At 36.8% G+C, this 23,006-nt stretch overlaps 2 protein-coding genes across 10 annotated transcripts in view; both read left to right on the top strand.

The window, feature by feature from the left end:
- On the top strand, positions 1-6,224 carry myoz1a (myozenin 1a). 2 transcript variants are annotated; one of them, XM_089117422.1, is made up of 6 exons: positions 1-110; positions 1,610-1,706; positions 3,087-3,274; positions 3,485-3,710; positions 5,000-5,171; positions 5,264-6,224. In XM_089117422.1, the coding sequence occupies exons 2-6, from the start codon at positions 1,619-1,621 to the stop codon at positions 5,496-5,498; spliced, it is 909 nt and encodes a 302-aa protein (XP_088973548.1). In that variant the 5' UTR covers positions 1-110; positions 1,610-1,618; the 3' UTR covers positions 5,499-6,224. The 2 variants fall into 2 exon arrangements, with proteins under 2 accessions (XP_088973548.1, XP_088973549.1); XM_089117423.1 differs by lacking the exons at positions 1-110; positions 1,610-1,706 and adding an exon at positions 2,681-2,769.
- Positions 6,225-7,243: 1,019 nt separating this feature from the next.
- The window catches only part of usp54a (ubiquitin specific peptidase 54a), a 51,071-nt gene continuing 35,308 nt past the window's right edge, over positions 7,244-23,006 (top strand). For 2 of the 8 annotated variants that reach the window (XM_039673002.2, XM_039673000.2), the window contains exon 1: positions 18,306-18,521. The gene's annotated coding sequence lies outside the window, so the exon portion shown is untranslated. Of the gene's footprint in view, positions 7,376-15,043; positions 15,129-18,304; positions 18,522-19,658; positions 19,679-23,006 lie in introns of those variants that run through there. The other 6 variants (XM_039672997.2, XM_039672998.2, XM_039673003.2 and 3 more) reach the window with 6 other exon arrangements.

Consider the following 23,006-nt stretch of genomic DNA (forward strand, 5'->3'; position numbering starts at 1 on the left):
TTTTGCACGCCTTGGGTTCTTGGTCCAGCCACACAGGTCAAAGGTACTTTGCCTTTTCCTATTTTCACTGTACCTTTGAGACCACATCTTGTAAGCAGTCTAGAGCCTTGGTAAGTGGATTATGTGATATTTTTTTTTTTCGGTCACTTAACTAACCGCACACATTGTTCAACTAACAGCTGCATGACGGCAATGAAAACATGACCAGCCATAACTCCTGTTGCTGGTGTGATACCCACTCATAGTTTGCAAGCACTGACAGCATTTTCTCATTGTAAATTTGCATTGATTGGAATAATCTAGCTGGAATGCTCCATTTGCCCTCTGCTTTTTTGTTGCCAGAAAGTGAGAATGTGCTGAACACTCCCACCCAACATGGCTGACGATTTTATATGGAATGCAAAGCATACTGTCCAGCTGGGGGAACTTAAGCCTAGTGGACCCCAGCTTGTGATTATTTTACAGGGTGGGTCAGTGCTTCCCCCTCCTCACCACACATCAATCAGTGATGTCGATTTAGTTTAAGGGAGATTTCCAATTTCTACACAGCCATAAGTTATCGTGTAGGTGTGTTTATGTGTGTGTGTTGGTTACAAATTTAGAGTATCTAACAAAATAAATAAATAAATCCAATGCCACGACTCGTCACTAAAAGGTCTCGCTTCAAAAATAGCCATACTGTATTAAGTTACAGTCTAGTCGATGCAGTGTTTGCCATTAACAGAGCCTTAAAAAATAGCAGATAAACTATGTGTAAGCCATTACAAATTATAAATAGGCCCAAACTGCACTGTAATGGACTTCCATGCTCAGACTTTGAAAGTAGAAAATTAGGTTAAAATTTATTAATTATAACTTTATTTTATGTGGCATGAAAACAACGGAACATAACAATTGAAATAAAGAGATACATTTGGATATTTTTTAGTGTTTGATTGAGATCTGTATGAACTATACAGATACAGATATCATTCAATGCAATGCTTTTAAGTGAGACAAACTAATTAATAGTACAAAATTACACAATTCATATGTATTAATCTAATCACTTGTGCTGTTGATGCTACACTTAAAATGCTGTCACCTCCTGGAAGAGGACGTCATTACGGAATTCGATTTTGTAATTGCAAAAAAAAGACTAACATGTAAAGTGAAATTGTGAAAACACTTGATCGGTTAACAATACTGGTATTGTTTTATTTTTAAAAAATAAAGTTTTAGTGAGCAGTATTACCTAGGAAGGATCCAAACCATAAATTATTTATTTGCTGTTATGAATAGAGAGTTTGCTTTTATATGTAAATGTCATATCAATTGTGTCTGGAAACAGTGTCTGAAAATACCACCCCGAGCAAACCAAACACTATTATGCAAGCAGCATCTACGGATATCTACTGTGCTACGTCCTTACAATACGAGGAACGTGAGGTCATTGATATTAAGCAAGTGTCTGTTCTTCCTCATTATTCCTAATGGACTAACCGTGTCAGAATCTGCAGAGTTTGCTCACTACATGAAAACAGTACCTGTTCATCAATCAAAAACTACTGCAAATAGACAAGGATATGTTTTATTATGGTCAAATCCACTCTGATCTCTGTTTTCCCAGTCTGGAATCATGCCTCGGTTAGGAACACCAGCCCCACCCAACAAGAGAAAAAAGCTTTCCAAGATCATCACTGACCTGTCACACATAACCCAAGATGGTGAGACACCCACAATTTGAGCTTTATACTTGATAGTTGGGATCTAGGACTAAATAACTGTTGTTGTTTTTTCTTCCCATCTTTTGTGCTTCATAATTAGAGAGTGTGTTTGTTTAGCCTTCCTGACAGGTGTGAAGGTGTCTTCTTTGAAAGATGTCATTAAAGAGATTAGATTATGACCGACCATGCCTGCAGACAGCATACAACCGGCTCAATCGTCTGCGTAGACAGCCTGTCTTATAAGGTGTCACTTTGAAATTGTTTATTGGGAACGTCATCTTAATTTCAGGGCCTTTCACTAAGGTTTTATGCGTCTGGATTTAATGTTTTAATGAGGAGTAATATGTCAGCGACAACATGTATCTTGTAGATTTCATAGCTGGAATGTCAGCTGTGTCTCTGATTATTACCAGAGCACCTCTTCCTCTCCCTCATCATTATAATCATGGGACACATACTCCACTGAAAGAACATTGCATAAGTGTTCCTTTGAAGCTTTGAACGGGAGTGAAAAATTATTGTTGTGAAAGAATGGAAAATGTAGCCAATGAAGTGTGAAGATTGTTGATCCTGGTACATGTTTGTTTTTTCCTTAGGCAGCATTATTTTGATGTGAAGAAACACTTATTTCTTGATAAAGCTATGTTTAATCTAATGCAGAAATAGACTTGATAAATTTCAAAATATATTTATATTAACAGTCATGAACAGTTCCAAGGACCCGTGGGTGATTTCCCAGCACAAACAGTGGGTGGTAGGATGACTAATACTTAGTTACTGGTTACAATGCAGAAAAATATATATATATATATTTTCCACAAGTACCACATGTTCCTGGACCAACATCTTTGATCAACTTTCCAATCAACCAATCAGATTTGAGGGACAAGTTTAGACTTAGAACCAGGGGAAGTACTTAAACATCAGTGTTATTCACCTATCAGATTTTAGGAAAAAGTTATGGGTAGGGTTAGGTTTATATAGGACAGGAATTGGGACAGGAATGTTGAACAAAATATGTTGATCCAGGATCATGTCTTCCTTGGAAAAATCATGCTGACCCGTGTGTATATACTGTATTTATACGCACACATATATTTATATGTATATATATATATATATATATATATATATATATATATATATGCACACACACACATACATCCCACACACACATATACTATTTGACAGCACTATTATATATTTTTTTTCCTGAAAATAATTGCACTCCTTAGAACGTTCATCAACCAGTCAGATTCAAGCATTCATACACCCTAAAAGTGTATTTTATAAAAGACTTTGACCAGATTTTTTCAATACATGATTTATAAACAAAATATTTCGCAAAATAATGTTGTTGTTTTTTTTTTTTTTTAACAGAGTATGAATCTGAGCCTGAGGCCTCAGAGTTTGACTTGGGGAAGAAAATCAGGGCACCCAAGGACGTCATGCTGGAGGAACTATCCCTTCTGAAGAACAAAGGCTCCAAGATGTTCAAGATGAGGCAGATTCGTGTGGAGAAGTTCATCTATGAGAACAACCCCGACCTCTTCGGTAGTGAGTCCATGGTAAGGCAGAGAGCTCTGAACATCTGTACATATTATTCCTAATATGCCTGTCATTATTCCTAAATAACAGATGTATGTCAACATTCTACATTCATCTCCGATTCTTTATTCTGGTCATTTTCTTATTTAGTATTTAAATTGAACATGATTTGAATTGCTGATTTCGGAAATTGGAAATTCTTCCTCTAATTACCATGTAAATGTGTAAAGGATAACCTCCAGAAGTTCGTGCCCAGCCTAGGGGGTCAGATGATGGATGTTGGTGGCCGGCTGATTGGTGGACAGATGGCTGGTCAGGCTGGTGGGGCCGGCAAAGCACCAGTGCCTCCTCCTAAACCCGGAAGCTATGGCAAGGGAGCAGGGGGTGGGCTGCTAGCAGGTGGGCTCGCTGGAGGAGCGGGAGAGAAGGATGGTGTGTCAGGAGATGCATCACAGAGTGAGTAGGAACCCAGATGGAGACTTTTGTACACTAGCTTGTTCCCCCACAATAGAAACTGCCATGGAGACTCACAAGGAAACTTGTGTTAAACAGAATTATTCTCGTTATTTAAAACAACAATTATTCATAAAAATAATGATTATTATAAAATACAAAAATAATAATAATAAAATATAAATTAAATAAAATAATAAAATAATACAAAAAATAAAATATTAATAAAAATGAGAAACTTAAACTGAAAGAAAATGACAGATCTGGCCTTGGAACTAACTAAAATATGTTAAAGCTCTAAAATAAATTACTAACTTGAAATGAAAACTGGAACTGAACTAAAACTAAAGCTGAAATAAAAATAAATAAACATACATGGTAAAATTTAAAAAGAACAAAAAGTAATAAAAAGGATAAAAGCACATAAACTAAAATAAAAATAATTAAATTTTTGTAATAAAAACTATAATAGTATATAAATGATAGTAAAATAACACTGTTGTTAAAGAGACAGTTCACCCAAAAATAAATAAAATTCTGTCCTCATTTCCTCACCCGCATGCTTTTTCAAACATGTTTGATTTGACTTCTTCTTTTTTTTATTGAGCAGATTTTAAAAGACAATATGTGCATGACATATATGAAAAACATCACAATCTGCTTTTTTACATCCATAGATATGAATAAAGAAAAATTATACAAATAGAGAACACTACTTTACTCTGCCCAACCCAAACATCCCATAGAATAATAATAATAATAATAAAAAATTATAATAATCAATTAATCTCCAAAATCTCCAATGAAGGTACAGTCTCAACAAAGGAAAGGATAGGATTCCACATTTTATAAAATAGATTAACAGAGTCTCTGATGGAGTGTTTAATTTTTTCCAGGTGTAGAAAGGACATCAAGAAAAACTAGGCCATGAGGATTTCCATGTAACATTATTCGTCTTCTGGCTATTAATGAAGCGAAAGCAATAACATCAGCATGGTTATAATCAACAGGTGTTATTCCAAAAATTGCAATTATTGGTCCATGTTTGACTTTCTCAAGGTTTCATTTGTTTTTGTCTATAGATTGGAAGTCAGTGAGATCCAGTGTTATTTTGGACTCCATTGACTTTCATTGAATGGACAAATCCAATCATAGAGTTTTAGAAGGACAGAAAAAGGAGTAAATGATGGAAGAGAGAATTAAAATTTTAGGCAAATATCCTTTTAACTAACTGAACACTTTTAGTTATGTGACTTGATCGATCACTTTCAATCAGTTTATGGTTTATTTAGGTGAAGAAAGTGCTCTGGAAAAGGCTAAAAAGAGGGAAACATATGGGAGGACATACATTTCACCTTGGGAACGGGCTATGAAGGGCAATGAAGACCTTCTAGCCACAATGAAGGCTCAAATGCCAGGACCCTATTCTTATATGGAGCTGAGGAAATATAAGAGCTTTAACAGGTGCCGTTGCATTTCTATGCTTCCTATGCATTCTGCAATTGTACTTTATGGTCTCTTTTTTGCCTTTAATTACTAACTCTCAATCTGTCTAGGAGTGCTATGCCCTATGGGGGCTTTGAGAAGGCCTCTCAGCTCATGACCTTCCAGCTGCCAGACATCGAGGTGGCTGTTGAGGAGCCTGAAACAGCAGTGGTGTACCAGCATGATGTCGGCTCACGACCATCCTTTAACCGCACGCCCATTGGTTGGGGGGGTAGCGCTGAACCAGGCAGCATTCACATGGAGTTGGATACTATACCATTTGATGGGGAGACTGATGACCTGTGAACCTACGACCCTAAACAAACCTAATTTATGCCTGTCCTTATTTCCCTGCACTATAATAATCAAAAACACACCTATGCACACATAGTCACAATGCAACAAACTGTAGATCCATCTGGAGGACGTTTAAAATGTGAATGGCAAACGTCTCTACTTGTACTTTTAACTTTGATTCTAAATCTGCATCTGAATGTGAGCTTTGAACGAAGAAATGTGTATGTATTTTTGGAGGAATTGAATGCAGGAATTATATCAACTTAAATGAAGGTGTCAGGTGGAGAATGCTTTGTTTCGCTTGATATTTTGTCTGCATGTTGCACTTTAGAAGTGAACAAATGAGAATAACGTGCCTTGGGCAGCAATGTCCGATTTTCACTTAGTGATGAACTGCTTGGCACACACTGCTGTTTTTCCTGTAATTTAGATAAAGGTAAACAGTTTTGACAGCTTAATCTGGAACCACATATCATCACACTTTTCCATTCATTATAATGTAATTAACATGAGTAAGTACTGATTATAGTCATGCAAATCATGTACTTATGATTATAATTAAGCTGGAGAACACCTTACACAGTATTGTTGTTCTTGCTATATAGTAAATTACTATTAGAACAAGTAATATGAAATGTTAGCACATTAATTATGCACATTAATATACTAATCAAATCTAAACATTAATGCTACTTAAAAAGGGGAGATAAAATAAAAACTCCAAACTGCTGTATATTCACACTACATGCCCATTCTTTAATAAATGATTAATTGCTTATATTTTTGTTGCAGTCTTTTGTGAATATACTGTGTCTTTTGTGACTATAACTAAATTGAGAAGGAAAATAAATAAAAAAAATAAATGCATAAAATAATAAAAATTAAATAAAACAAATTCAATAAATTAATCAGATGGAGCAATTAATTAGGTAATCTGACTCACAAATCTATATTGGCTACTTGTTCAGTTTTTATGTAATCATATCTCAAAACAAATCAAGAAATGTTAGGTCTATAATAATAATAATAATGATAATAACAATAATTATATATATATATATATATATATATATATATATATATATATATATATATTACAACATTATAATAATATATATAATAAATAAAATAAAATTATAACAAAATATAACGAATTTGAATGAAATATCTCAAGTATTTTTAATATAGTTAATATATATATTAATAATAATATATTATAATAATATATATAATATATAGTTTAATATAGTTTTTGGTCAATTCATGGTCAATTACTAATTAAAATATATGTTTAAATTAGGCATATATGTTAAAACTAGTGTAGGAAATAGAAAATGTAAATTATATTATTGAATTTGAAGTAGCCAATCATTTTGCTCCAAATGTTGATATGGAAAATTAAAATTTAAATACATTGCCATTTTACATATTGCATTGCCATTTTTCATATTAAATTTCAAATTGAATATCGCTACCAATAAGCTTCCATATGTCTGGGCCATTCGTACAGTTTATTACATTGCGTAGAAAGTCTGTAAAGGGTATTTTTCAGAAGTCTGTAAACATTAATATTTGCATTTTTTTTTTTGTCTGATCTGTTATATCTGTGAATCCGTCCATGAGTTTGGCAATATTAAGGAAATCGTTCGGAATGTTTAGATCCTCCTTTCTACGTATGAACCCATGTATTTACATGATGCTCCAACCATCCTACGGCCCAGTCTCCTTGTCGCACTCCGTCGACACCTGAGACGCCAAACATCGCGAGAGTTGGTTGCCTTGGCTGCAGCACACAGTGACGCTGAGGGATGTTTAAGGTTTAGCGGTAGAAAATAACAGATTTTGCCCAGCCGACCAGCCAGGGGGGAGGATACACACACCGCAAGGTAAGGAAACCTTTCACCATTCTATCGAAGCAAGTCATCTCGGTTCTTCCGACATAAAAAGAAGGCAGAGAGAAGACGTTTTGCACTCTGAGTTGGGAAGTTAAGACGTAGCTGCTTTTCCACAGGCATGTGCTGATCTAGTAAACAAACATAGGGATGCATCACTGTCAGAACAGATGGGTTTAATAATTTACGCAGTACGGCGTAGGCTATTTCAAATGAGCATTTTCTTTTTATGCTATGCTCCTTCGCGAGTGTTGGATTGTTAACACAGGCATAGTGCGAAGGAGAGACGCGACATCTCACATGCTGTAATGTGCTGACGAAGCTGTGCACACCGTGCGTTGTGGCGGACACAACGAGCGCATCTAGAAGTTCGCCACGTAGTAGAATAACCACATGGTTGAGCCTCGATCGTGTCGATGCATGAATCAGTTCTATCAAATATGGCAAATCATGCATGCATTTTCACATTTTATATTTGTTATGCCGATGTAACATAATGCAGCCCACATCATAGGGGGAAAAAATGATATTGTAGCCTATATTTTAAGTAATTTATGTCTGACACCGTCTCGTGCGTTTTAACTTGCAAGCACAAAAAGACCATATGCTTCACACCATTTTCAGTGACGTAGCGGTTTCTCATCTTTTCAATACACTTGATTGTCCTCTAGACGCCAATGTCATCTGGTGGTGTTTCAGAGGCTGTGCAGGTGAGAAGCGAGAGACTGAGATGTGTCGGTCATTCAGGTGTGATAAAGATATCTATCTATCTTTCTTGGTTCATTTTCATTACTTTTTCTTTTGTTTTGTTTTTAACTGTTCAGATCCGTGTATTCCTGTCACCTACTGTTCAGGCGAGATGGCAACATCATAAAATCGTAATATCAGCATTCATCACAAAATGGCTGAAGTTTAATGACTTGGATCAATGATGTGCACTAAAATCAGTTTTCCGCGTGACATGTTACATAAACACATAAACAAGGGGGCGGTGTCTCTCTTAATTACAGGGAAGAGGAGTGATCAAAATAGACACCCCTCCAACCGAAGCTTCCATTTATGTTCTCTCGTCACCCCTTTCTTTAGCCATCTCTCTGTGAAAAGTAAATAAGAGCCCTGGCATGCATGCGAAAGAAGGCCACTAATTGTTATGTAAAGTTTAGAAATGAATAAATTAACATACTGATGGTCACACCTCGAGGGCCTACGCTCCCGTGTATTCATCAGCAGAGCAGACAGAGCTTTCAGTCTGGCTAATTGGTTGGGGGTGGATGGGATTCCTGTAAATTTCAGGGCTTATGACAGGAAGGGGCAGAAAAATGCTTGAGGGTAACTTTTATTAAACTTCTCAAGGTAGAGGAACATTTCAACTGAGTGGGGGACATTCATGTGTAAATGAAACTCTTGTCTTCATTTGATATTAGCCAAGGTCTTTTTCTTGTGAGCGGTTTTCCTGCTTCAAGCCTCAAGTTGTGTCTGTTTGCAGATACTCTCATCTCACATGCACTCCTCTCTCTGTATTCACTCTCTGCAAAGGAGACGCAAATAAGCAGCAGTCCATTAATGCTGAATAGAGTTTAACTACAGTTTGTCATAGAAATGCATAAAGAGAATTCTACTATTTCATGTACTTTTTTACATATTATATAGGCTACTTATAAAGTGGCAATGACAATTCTTGTCCTTGGATTTACTCAAAATGATTTGCCTCATGTATTCCCTGTTGCTTTATCAACATTGGTCATCATCAACTAATCACAGTCTTTTGTGATTACATGTGATTGCAATGATTTGCCGGAACACTTATGGCTGTCTTCAGATGTTGATAGCCATGTTGATGACTTTTTTTCTCTCTCTGGCTCTATGTTCAAAGTAATTTTATGAATTTGTGTGTGTTCCTGTTTGTTTATTTATTTTATTGTCTGAACTTGGTTGTACAGCACTTTGGTCAGCAGTGGCTGTTTTAAATGTGCTCTAGAAATAAAAGCCTTACAGACTTATGCTCTCTAGAGTCGATAATAAGTCACAGGTCTTGCGTGCAGCCCAATGGAGAATTCTCAATGTTTTTTTTATTTTATTTTTTTTTATTATTGAAATTGCTTACTAAATTTGCACTTTGGGGGTTTTATGATAATACAACTAATATATTTTTTGTGAACAGCCTGAAGTCCAGTGAAACTTTTAATTTGAATAAGATTGACACTGCTGCTGGCATTCCACATGTAGTTGCTTTATTGCTTTTCAGTTCGCAAGTCTCACAGCAGTCAGTCAGGATAAATAATCATGCACATTTGGACTGTTATAGCCAGTCAGTATATCATAACAGAAACAAGCTTGCATACATTTTTATAAAATATCTAAAATAGGTTGGATAAACACCAATAAGTGAGTTGAATATTCGGTTGTGATTGGAACAACACTCTCATTTGCAAATTGCATATGACAGACAGCAGAGTTATGAAATGAATAAGAGCTAAAAAGCTTATTTCACAGTGATACAAATCTTGCCCTAAAAAGTATTTATACACATCAAGTCACACTTAAAATGAATTAATTTTATTGCATTGATAAAGTATCAAACAAGTGCAAACTGTCCTCCAAATATGTTTTGGGGCCACTGTGTCTTCATCGTTTTAGGAAATGGCCCCGTGTCAGAGCTTTGCGATTAATTGTTAAAAGATCACGTTGATTCAAACACCCACTCAATCTTATTCCTACATGACAACGATTCACCTGTGCCTATTAAACCTTTGACTTTATCATACCAGGACATTCAAAGCTATGATTGGCATTTCCGCTGACCAAGAGAGAACAGTTATCATGTTGTTTAGTATGCATAAAACCGCTTCACAAACAGTGTTTTCAACCATATCGATGTTGTGTTACAAATATTCAAATTATCTCTAAAGTTTATAGTTCGGATATAAGCACTGATATTTAACATAGTGATCAAAATAGAGCAAATCACCTTTTGAAATTAACTTGGCTTCTCAAATAATGATTGTTTTGATTACATTCTTAGTGTTTAGCAGTATTATTGATCTGTGTTGTACTACTTTCATGTTATCACTGTGAAGCTGCTTTGATACAATCTGTATTGTGAAAAGCGCTATATAAATAAATGTGACTTGACTTGACATTCTTACCCCACTAGGGGGTGACAAGTGATTTAAAATTTGTTTTTGTCATTGAATCATTCACTCAAACCATTCAACCATTCATAATAACTAATTCAAAATAATTAATTTTTTTTTTAAATAGACTGCAGAAATTAACGTTTTGTCAGAACTTCTAGTAAATTACATTTTACATTTATGTAGTAGTCTGTTCATATCAATTGTGATACTCAATTTAACCATAATCATGCCGCTCTACTCTGTTTTCTAGTTTTTGTCCATATTGCCCTTTTGTTTCTTATTCTTTATTAATTGTTTGTTGAAATGCTTTTATAGAGAGAAATGGAGAAAGATGAATGCTTTCAGTGGTCCAGCTGTCTTTCGAGTGCTGCTCACACGCACCTGCCTGTTTCTCATTAAATTCTGTCTGCTGGCCTGTAGCTGATAGTGAGGACCTCCTCTCACATGTGTAACAGTCTGGGTCAGTCATTATGTAACAGACTCTGAAGCCACAAGCCTCTTGGTCTCACTTCTCACATTTGCTCTTTTAAAAAACTTTAAACTTGCAAAGTTATTTCTGTAAAAAGGCATGGAGCAAATATGAATAAGGAACACTTAAAGGGTTAGTTTACCCAAAAAACTCACCCTCAAGCCATCCTTCAGCCAAACACAATCGAAGGTATATTAAACATATTATGGCTCTTCCCAGCTTCATAATAAGAGAAAATAGTAAAAAAAATGTTAAGCTTATAAAAAGCGCTTCCTTCCATCATAAAAGTAATCCATACGGCACCAGGGGGTTAATAAAGCCGTACGCAAGTCGAGTTCCGCACTAAGAGTGTGTGAACTCTGACTTGATGAATTGAACTCTGTTTAATTAATTATTTCATGGTAATATTTTTTAATATATTTAAAAGCCCTCATACTCTGCGATGTTCTTTTTTTTCGTTATACCAGTGGTATACTGGTAGCGAACATCCGGACGCTGCCCACACTGCTGAGAGTGGCTTTTAGATATGTGCTGCGCACTTTCCTTTCAATAACAAAAAACATTTAAAAAAAAGGATGACAGCGGAGAGAAAACAGTAGTTAAGAAAGCATCTGATCACAGCAATGTTAATGTGTTTGCACGAGCTCTCCAATTTAGCGAGTAAAATCAAGTCACATTTATCTTTATACAGTGTGTTCTTTGCTTGGTTTTTAACAAAAAGGAAACGTTCAAATCGCTTAAAACAGACGCGATAGCTGATTCGAACGAGTGATGTTCGACATTACATCCATCTTTGTAATGTAGGCTACAAAATCTGCTTTAAAATCCCAGCGTTGTCGTCATCGTGTAAAGCCCGCTCCAACGTTTCTGATTGGTGCCGCGATTTCGACGGATTGGAAATGGGCTTGAATGAGCTCTTTGCCAGACTAACTTTCAGAGCAAATCGAAATTTGCCGGAAGTTGTCTGGGTTTTCCCAGGCTAGCTTTAGAGCATTAAAATGTAAAAAAATAAAAAAATTACAACAAAGCATCTCTTCAGCGTGTTTACGTTTTTACTTGTGGACATAAGAGCCACAGAGCACACCTTCCTATTACAAGCACCATGGACAAATGGTAGCTCAAAGGTGTTTACATGGCGAAGCAAATTTTTTCAGGAAAGTTCGCTTTGGCAAGCTGTTTCGAACTCCCAAAACAAACTCCTAACATTTTTCTTTTTCTTTTGTTCGAAATTATATCGTACCAGTTCAATTTTGCTTCAAGGCCTTTATGCTCACCAAGCTTGTATTTATTTTTTGCATTTATCAAAAATACTGTAAAACAAGTAATATTGTAAATTTAAGATGGTGGTCAATTTTATGCGTCTTTGCTAAATAAAATTTAATTTATTTAAAAAAAAAGTTCTGACAAACTTTTGAACGGTAGTGTATTTAGTCATTGTTATTATTATTATTATTATTATTGTATTTTGTATCAAAGTTCCAAGGTCTTTTTAAAGTGTGGTTTCAGTGTAGAAATACTTTTTGCTGCCATAGTACGTATTTAAACGTTACCTATTTCTACATGCTGTGTAAAATATATTTGTAAGTTACATACTGTGTTTAATACCAAATTGCTGCTATTGTTTTGATGGAAAATCATTTGGTAGACATACTGAGTACTGAGAAATATAGATGACCCTCCCACAAAGGTCAGTGTAAATATTTCAGCTGATTGCTTTGCCTGTAAACTTATTTCCTATTATTACCGTATTTAGTATACTTCCTAAAATCACTTGTTTAGGTCAGTTATAAAACTCTGTTGCACATTAGCTACTAGTCGTAAAGGCTGGTGTTTAAACACAAGAGACTTCCACAGGCTCTCTCAAATGTAATTAAGGGAGGCCCTGCACTTTTTAATCTGCTGGCCGGTTTATTTAATATCTCATTGTGGGGTGCATGTGAACTATTTGCTGTTCCCATAGAAAAGATTCACAGTAGCTTTAACAAATAATTGGATTTGGAGGCACCGAACTGAACATTAATTTAAGCTGACAGTGTATTTGACATGCAGGGTCATTACACAGTGTGTTTAAACCATGACATGACCCCCTATAGTGCGTTATGCTGGTAAGGGACGCTACGATGTTGATTAGGCAATTATGATGTCAGGTAAAAAGACTCAATTTGTTACAAACACTGGTTGACCTTGTTCCGAATAGGCGTCTGTGAGTCATTGAATAGGATTTTATTATTTCTTTTTTCACTCCCTCTTATTCTTTCTGTAACCCTGCCTCCCATCTGATTCTGCTTATATCTCTGTGTATTATTGAAAAAGCTTGAGTCACAGACATTCCTTGAAAACCATGAAGTTTCTACACAGCCATGAAGACATGGAGTTGTGGGTTGCTGTAAGGAAGTCCACACCCTGAATGCCTAAGCCACCCAAAAAATGAGAGCCTCCTGGAGACTTTACTTAGCTAGAAACTACGGTCTCTCTTTCTGATATGAAAAGAACAGCGTAACCCAAATGATTTGGACCCAGACAGGCTTTAAATAACAAAAGACAATCTCCACATTCTTATCTCTGGCATAATGATTTCATGGTTGAGGCCACAATGATAAAGAATAGTGACTCTTTAGCTGCCAGGTTCAAGCTTGGAAACAGAGACAGAAATTCTGAGAAAGGCACTAATTTGAAACACCAGACTATTTTTAACCCTTCCCCAGAATTCCCATTGGAGGGAATCCTGTACACATTTGTGAATGGCTACTGTAGTCTGTGCCATTGGCGCCGTGTGTGTACTACCAATCACCCGAGGAGACGCATCGCACATATTGATGGATGCAGTTGAGCAATCCAAATTTAACCCCCGCAACCACTCTAACCTCAACGAGCCTCTGATTGGGGACACTTTTGTTGCATAGTGACAATGTGAACAGGTCAGCCATGAGGATAACTATTGATATGTGGCTGGTTTTGTGTTTGTTTGCCAGAGATAAAACTATCTTTGCTCCTAGTTATTGTGTTAAAAGTTTTTAGTTTAAGTTTAAAAGTTTTACTTTATGTCATTTCTGTTCAATAATGCTCCATTTAAGATTATTTTTTATCTTAGAATTATGCTTAGACAATTTTGTGCATTATTCAATTTGGTTCTAAGGTGTTTATACTAGTACATATTTATTTATCATTCCTTTTAGGTTATTTTGTCCAGAAAATGGCGTTTAAATTGGCTTAATAGAAAATAAATTTGATATCTTGTATAAGCACACCTGTTGCAATGGATATATGCCCACACCAATATAAAAGACAACATTTTTTGGGGGAGTTAAGGTTGTTGAATGTTAATGTGAATGGTAGATTAAGATTACCGATGACAGGTTCTTAATGTTTAAATACTTTAGTTTTAATAATGTAATTAGCAGATCTCTAAGAAAAGCTTATCTCTAATAACAGATTTTCAGGACAAATTAGTGATGAAATCAGACCAATACGCCCTTTCATTGTCCATCCATGCAACAGGGCCACTCTATAATGGCAAAGAGGATTACAGCCAAAAATGTCCCATATGGCATTCATTTCAGTTGCTAATTTTAAATGACATTTTGGGGTTTAATCTTATAAGCGTGTGGGCCTACTAGGCTTATATTAATGCGCATCGATACCAGCCAATGTTTATAAAATATCTATTTAGAAATTGTGTCATTTAAGAATGTCAACTTGAAATGTCTGTCATTGTGTTTTTGTTTTTAATTCATCCTAATGCATAGGAAATGAAACACAAAAGACCTCAAGACATTACATAATATTGATGGTCATTCTTTTTTCGTATTCGGTCTCTGTTAACTGTCTCAAGTCATATTTGAGCTATCTGAGTCAGGTCATGTTTGCCTAAAACACACTGTTTGGCATCGGCTCACATGACCGAGTCTGTCCAAACAGATAATGTTCTTTATGAGTTGTCACATGGTTTTTTTTTTGTGGTACCCTGTCTGTCCCTTTAAAGGCAGAAAGGTGGGAGGAGCTTCCTGAGGAAACAGGTGTGTGCTGATAGGGATGATGTCATTGTTTCAGAATCACCTGGAAAAACCTGCATGATTGTCAGCAAGATATATACATTCCAGCTGCTCCCGACCGGATCACAGATGTCTGCCAGACAGGCGCTGTAAGTACAGGATAAAGCCTTATAAGAAACTTCTTCTGTCAGCCTGAGGGTTTGTTTTACAGTTTTCGGTGAACCGTATGCCAGAGAGCTGTAGCTGACAGGTGTGATTGCAGTGTTTTAAACATTTAGTGTCTTCATTCTGGCTTTTTCATCTTTATAGTGGACATTTGGGTTCTGTTTGTGTTGATAATGAACAATAGTTTCAGCACTAGGCTTTGTGTGGAAGTCATCATTAACAGTTCGGCTTTTTCCTTGGTGTTGTAGACAGTTTAACTCGGTCTTTGTCATCGCACAGATTTATTTAAGCAATGTTTTGTGTCATAAAGTGGTCCACTTTGCTCAGATCTGTTTTAAATACCATGAGCTGTTGGGCTTTTTCAAAAAATGAAAAATGAGACGTGATTAGATAGGAATCTACTGCAGGAAATTGCTAAAAAATATTAGGGCTCAGAAACATGCAATGAAATTCCAGTAGTGACCTATTTTCCATTCTGGTGTAGTATTTATGGAGCAGGTGTAGTTTTAAGCAGACAATAAGAAGTCTTTTTGCCCTCTGATGTCATTACGGTGTGAGATAATACTTGACAACAGCCCTTGTGTTGGGTAATCACATGACCGAGTGAGTAAAGCATGCCTCTCTGTCCGGGAGGTGTCACTCTGAGTTAGGATGATGTCATTCAGGAAGTAGATCAAGTAAAGCAGGAATAGTTACTCAGACCTCTGAATCACCCAGTTGGTCACTCCAGAATGATGTGAATGTAAATTTTGCGTTTGGGTTATTGTTCTGTGGTTTAGATGGGAAAACTATACAGGAAGTACCTGTTTCCCCTCTTCCTCTTGTCAAGAAAATAGGGTTATACATTTTTATGCAAATCAACAATAATTTGTAGCCAGTGTGCCCCAAAACTAAATAAGTGATAAAAAAGTGATGATTTTTATAAGCTCTGTCAATGTTGAAGTTAAATGCAGATATACTGTAACTGTATTGTAGTTTATTTAAATATCAACCAGGAAGAATAGATAAGATCTCTAATGGACATTAGAAGGTCAACAAGTAATTTTTGCTTACTAAAATATATCAATATAATTTTTATATGGTACTTTTTCTTGTCTGTGTTTTGGAGCCAGTTAGTTTTCTTGTGCCATATGTTCAGTAACATGATCAACACTTCTTAGAAGAATTTAATGATTTTTTCACTGGTTCAATACAAGCATTATTTCCATGGGTGAGTGGAGATGCTATAAAGATGCTGAAATTTTGTCTTGTGTGCTATAATTCCCTAACCAAACTCAAATGTTTCTTCTGGGACAATAATAGAGAGGGGACAATCACCATTAATGAATGCAGTTGTGAAGTTAGGACAACAATTTGTCATGCCTTTGGGACGGGGGGAGGAAGCAAGTGGTGTGTAACTAGGAGTACAAGCATTATGAATGAAACCTTTTGTTTTTGAACTTGAGCTTTTGTCTTTTCAGTGAATAGCCCATTGTGCTTTTCCCTCTTAAATTGACACTAAAAAAATATTGCTGTTGGCTTTTATTGTTATTATTTTGAGGGAGGTTATTTTCTGTGATAGATTGTTAGTGATTTTTTTGAATTGTGGGATAATGTTTTTTTTTTTGTGGTTTGTGTTTGATTCTCTTGTGTGTCTCTGTGATTTATTCCTGTGCATAAGATATACAGTTTATTTTCTTTTTATTATAGTTTTTGTTTTTATTTTACATTTTAAAACCCATTTCTGTGCAGTGATCTGTAAGAGCAGTAGCCCTGTTTCTGTCTGTAATAGTATGGACTAGAACCGGTTTGGTTTGTTCAGCAGAAACATCTCAAAAATCTCTGACAACACAAAAATGCTATTGTATGTTTGGAACTATCCTGTTATTCCACCTCCACCTTTCCCTGGCAAGCTTGTGAAATGATTAGTGAGATTGTTTGAGACAAAATGGATATTAAATGCATTTCAGAAATGGCCTTCATTGTGGTTTATGGGCTTCTGATGTTCATGCTTTGGTGTGGTCAAATCTTTTTCATCCTTAAAAGTACATTAGTCACCACATCAGTCTGTTTTTCAGTAGAAAAGCCTTTAACATCTGCCAATGTAAAGTTCAGTGTGGACTGGCCCTCCCTTCCCTTCCTTCCTTTGTGTGGCCACTAAAAACCAACTGAGTTTACATAGGCTCTCTGTGAAAAAGCGTTACTCTTATCAGCCAATGGAAAATGGGTTTTAGATGTAACTTTTTGGATTTTTGGACTGATATTCATTTAAAACAAAACAAACATACACTTTCTCCAAAATTCAGACATTTCTCCAAATATTTTCTTTTATGTGCACAGAAAAAAAAGAAAGTTTAATTTTTGGATGAACTGCCATTAAGGAATTAAATAGTGTTGTGAATACATTCTCAGTTGTTTTTTGCTGATGTGTAATATAAGGAGTTTCTCAATCTGTGACACTCGTCGTATGTTTTTAATAATGAGTCTTGATGGGAGCTGCTGGCTGCTTTCCAGGTTACACTGCTCTTATGGCTCTGTTAATTATCTCTGGGTGGAGGAAGTAACTTGCCCACATTATTTTCATTCAGTCAGCAGTCAGTCAGTTAACAGCTTTGGGAATGTAATATTGCTGTTTTTTGAAAGATGAGTTGGTTGCATGGTGCCCGTCATCAGTTTCAGAAGAGTAAACCCCTCTATGATTCTCTGTCTGACCCTATTGGGACTGACAGACTGATGATTTATTCACTCCAGCATAATTCATAAACCTTCACATAAAGTAGGCTATGTGAATTTGGATGCAGTTCATGGAGCTTATTAGTGGGAGCGACATTCTTACAAAGAGCATTTTATTTGACAAATATGTTGTGCAGAGTGAGTAATTGATTTGTTTTGTAGCCTATTTTCTCATAAGGGAGGGATCATAGGCTACATTTAAATGCATGTTATAATAGTTTTTTTTTCAACATTTAAGTGTAGCCTACACTGCCGTAAAGTTAGCCCCAAAACTAAAATAAATGGACTAAAGCTATAAAACTCCTTCTTTTTTCATGGAGTGTTTAAATCCCTAAACGCATCCTTTTTCATGGGTGGGCATTGCTTAGTTGTTCACCCGCACCCGCCCACTTTTAGTGTGTGTGTGAGTGTCGTGGGGTGGGATGGTGGGGGGCAGGGGTTGCAGGTAATAGCGCCACCCCTCCCCCGCCCGTCCGGTCTCTGTCTGTGTCTGCTGCATTATCACAGAGCTCAATGAACGCGCACGGTGATTTATGTGCTGAGGAGAATCCGGAGCTCGAGAGGATACCGGTAATTTAAACTAACGGTCCCGTTGTCAAGTGAGTAACAAACCGGGGGGTTTCCACTCACAACTTTGTATGGACGTACGCAGATTTGAAAAAAAGGTGAGTTTTACAAACACTTTCGAAAAGTTTAGGAAGATAGCTCAGGCATTCCTCACAGGATTTGGTTCGGAGGAGTAACTTATTGTTCCTGAATCCCTATGGAGCAAAGCTGGAAACGTAGTCGAAGGCTTCAGAGAGAAACGTGCTGAAGAAATGAAGAAGAAGTTTTCACATTCAAGACATGTAACTTAGTTACTTGTTTCTGCGTGTGTTGTGAAAATTGTGAAGAAATGTTTGTTTAAGTAACGTTATATTGGCTTGACCTAAGCACACTAACGTTAGAGCTAACGTTAGATGGTGAAAACGGCAGCTCTAATGTAATAACTTTAATGCAGCATCGATGTTTCAGAGAATGTCATGTTCATCGTGAGAAAGTTAAACTTGAACGCGACTAGCCTATAACAAGTGTTAAACGAACGTGTGTGCTGTGATTTCATGTGAGAGAAATATCTTGAAACCCTTCGAAAAAAACAAACGCTGTCTTGCTTTAGAAACCTACTGTGTGCTTAAATAGTGTGTGGTTGTTATTATAAGTTAGTTATGTACCTCCACAACTAGATAATTGTATCAAGTTACTTATTTAGTTTCCTTTTAGTTATTTATTTCTCATAGTGGAATCTGTAGGTATTACATGAGGAATTTGTCTATAATTTTGAAGTAGCCAGTATATTGTAGGGTATGTAACAGATATATTTCCGAACGTGATCAATTTTCAATAACTTCGTTGTACATAAAATTTGAAGAATTTACAATATTTCAAGATTTTATTGAACATTCTGTGTGGAAATTGGTGGGAGTCACTGAACAAAACAGAATTTTTACATAAAATTTGAATTAAGAGCTGACACCTAAGAGATCAGGTAAAGCAGTAAAACAATGTTAACACCAAAATAAAAAATATTCCTCATTATGAATTATACTATGCATGGCCAAAAATAATGTAGACATTTTGCTTTATTAGGACCCACAAATATTGCCCCATTGCATTATTATTATACATGATATAATGTAGTACTTTTACTTCGGGAGACCCCTTACTTGTTGTAATTTTCTTATTCAAAATGTTTCAGTCCTTTTTGAGTGGAAGTTCCCCAAACTAGAAGTGCCACCCATCATCGCTCGGACTGGCTGCTCAAGAATCGCTTAAACCTTTGCAGGTCAGCTAGTCACATGTCTAATTGCACTGATGTGAAATCTGGCTAAACCCTTGGCCGAATCAGCTTCAGATCAAACAGACCACACTAACAAGCTTTGGCACACAAAAGAAAGTGTTCATTGGGAAAAATCCTGATAGTAATGCCACAGTAACGCAACAAGCGCTGTGATAACTGTTTGTGCTGAGTTTTATGAAGAATGTCGTAACAATGTTAAAGGTTTCAGCTAAGGAGGATCCCTAAAACTAGAACACTATTCATATCACGATATGTTGGCTTATTAAAGAGCCTACAAAACTTTAAAACTGAACATAATTGCAGTCTGTCAGTCAGTGCAATTACATTATGCCTGCAGGTGGCAGCAAAGGACTGTCTCTATCAGTGAGTCATCATCAAACCATTCATTCGAAACTAAAATGCTAATTCATTCAAAAATATTTTTTTATTGCACTACTTCATTGTGTGGAGCTTGGATTGGTCTTTGTGTGTGTGTATGTGTGTATATATATATATATATATATATATATATATATATAAAAATCTAACCTGTTCCAACAAGAATGCTGCCAATTTCCGAAATTCACTCGCTGGACTCCATTTCCAGTCCTATGACATACTAACCACAAAAACAGTTTACTTGGACTTATAGATTGATTTGTTGAAGTGACACAAGTGTTATTCCAGATTATTAAAAAAATAGTTGTCGTTTCAAACAGTTGAATTAAGTTGTGTTAGTTACAGCACTGAAGCTAATCCTGATGTGACTGCGGTGGACTGATAAATTTGGGGCTCAATTTGCCCTATGGTTGCTTTCTCCATCTTACTCTGCGCTGTGAAGAGAGAGTTTGTAGCGTACTGGCCCAGATTCAGGTGTCCTCACAGTTTCACAGATGGTACAAGGGAAATGCAGTTGCTTGTGCCAGGGCAGAGAGATGCTCACTAGCTCATGCTTACAGGAGAACGACAACTCTCCAACCATGGGTCACTGGATCTTCTGATCCCTTGGTATGTGATCTATGCCATGTCATGGCATGCATTTATTCAGTATCTTTTGTATAACAACTTGATACTTGAAATCATCTAAACAAATACAACCCTATCCAAAAAGACTCACCCCCCCAATCACATTTACGTATATGCTATTCAACACAGGCGATGACTATAGTGGAATCTGCTGTGCCTACCGCTGTGTTACAATGTTGATTCATGTCCATCCCTTCCATCCCAAAAAACAAACATGTTTTCATGAACAGCCCCCAGTCCAAGTAACTAATTTATTACAAATGTGACAAGATTAAAGGGTCATAGCGGTCATTAAAAGGAGAACAAAAAGAAAAAAACATATTGGGATTCTGTTTTCTCTTTTAGTTCACACTTTGGGAGCCGATGCTTAAAACAGATGAGGGAGGAGGTTTAGACATTCCAGGCTTATAATGTTAATAACGTAAATGAACAAATAAGCGAAGATGACAAATTATTCAAGCAATAGACAGCATGTAGACCTTAGTTCTGTGAGATACAGCAAATCCAACGTTGCGCATCAAGAAGAAATAAAGCAACCTCGCCATCAGTTTTCAGTCTTTGCCGTTTCTTCAGATCTCTAGCGTTGGAAAGCTTCTCTGATATTACGCGGGTCCGACCTCTTGCCTGATCGTAACCCTTCTTTTAAAAGTTATGTTCCTGTGGCCTTTCCTCTTTTGTATTTTCTTTGCCATCTTCCTCGTTCTGCTAATGTCTGTTTCGTGCACTGAGCTCTCTCTCTCCTCCCTTATCATGAGTATATATGCCCCTTGCTGCTGATTGGCTACAACTGTGTTTTGGTGCTCGGCCTAATCCACTTTTCAACAGCGTGTTTCAAAAATCATTTACTGCACCTTTAAGTAATTTTTGGAGTAGTGCATAGAAACATAAGGACACCGTTTGTGCCTGGCTGTATCTTGTGCTTGACCACCCTATGTGCTTGCACCTCATCCTTCCAAAAACAGCACCAGGTCTTGGTCTCCATGGCAACCGATACCCAACCTATCTTATTTCTGTTTTGTGGAAAATAACTGTTTCAGGCTGGACCTGTGCTTCCTCAGCACCGGGCTCCTGCTGCGGGATGATGTCAGCCTGGGTCTGATGGAGACAGTGGAGAGCGTATCATTCAGGGATGTGCCTGTTTCTGTTTCCTATCGCCCTAAATTTCTCTCAGACGGTAAAATAACCCAAGCGGCTAGCATGAACTTTCAAGGTTTACTTGTCCTTTTGCACTTCATAAGCAGCCTATTAAGTAGGTTAAGGCTGATTACATAAGCAGAGTTATGTCTTATTAATATAATTATCTGGACAGAGAATATCCCAAACATAGCTTTTGCCGCATACAAGCATGTGCACTGTCTGCCTAAACAGCATTGTTCATTTGGCATCTGATGATAAGATGGCAAAAAGCCTCTGCCGAAACGGCCTCTAAATCACTTTCACTAAAGTAAACTGTAGAGAAGCTTTGGCCAGATAGCTTGCTTGTTTATCATTCACTTTCAGTTATAGAAATGGGGTGCCAGGACTATCAGGCTCATCCAACTGCACTGTCGCCTGGCGACATGTTTCCCTCAAGCTTTTGTCCCTGTTGGATATTTTCTCACTGTTGGTTCAAGTGAAGGTTTGGCAAAGCGGTCGGTGTCAGACTGAGGTGTGAAGCATCTCGCCAGTGAGACATTACAGACTCCATTAGTGCCACAAATGTGCCCTGCTGGATTGAAAATGTCAGCTAGCTGCGTCAGAGGTGGCGGCTGGGAGGGATGGAATTCTCTCACCCCTGATGGCTAAATGGGCATCGCTGTTCCCGGCAGAGTCTATTATTGCAGGAATAATCCTGTGACACCTTATGTTAGATCTGGTCGGGGATCCATCACCTTCGGCTTCTTGGCTTTTCTAGTGGTTTTCCTAAAATGGAAATGGCCTTTCTTGCATGATGTTTTGCTGCTGTTGACCTTTGTTCTCTTTTGTTCCTTGAAGACTGCAGTGGCTGTTTGGTGCTCAGCATTAGCCGCGTTTCCACCGTAATTACCAGGAACTTTTTTCATAGGAAGATTTGCATTTTTGACACCTATCTATAATTAGAAAAAACAATTGATACATATCAAATGGCCATATATCACCAAGAATCCGGTGATATGATATGCATCACGATACAATATTTTGCAATTCTGTAAGAATTTCTTCTTTTTTAAACTGTCCACCATAACACCACCATATGCATAAAACCTGAACAAAAATAAAATCTAAACGTTCAGCAGCGTGGAATCCGCGGATGGCATAGGGATGTTAAGTGAGCTCTTAGTGTGTTTCC

This window comes from Pimephales promelas, chromosome 11, assembly GCF_988280905.1.
Source record: "Pimephales promelas chromosome 11, fPimPro1.hap1.1, whole genome shotgun sequence".
NCBI lineage: Eukaryota > Metazoa > Chordata > Actinopteri > Cypriniformes > Leuciscidae > Pimephales > Pimephales promelas.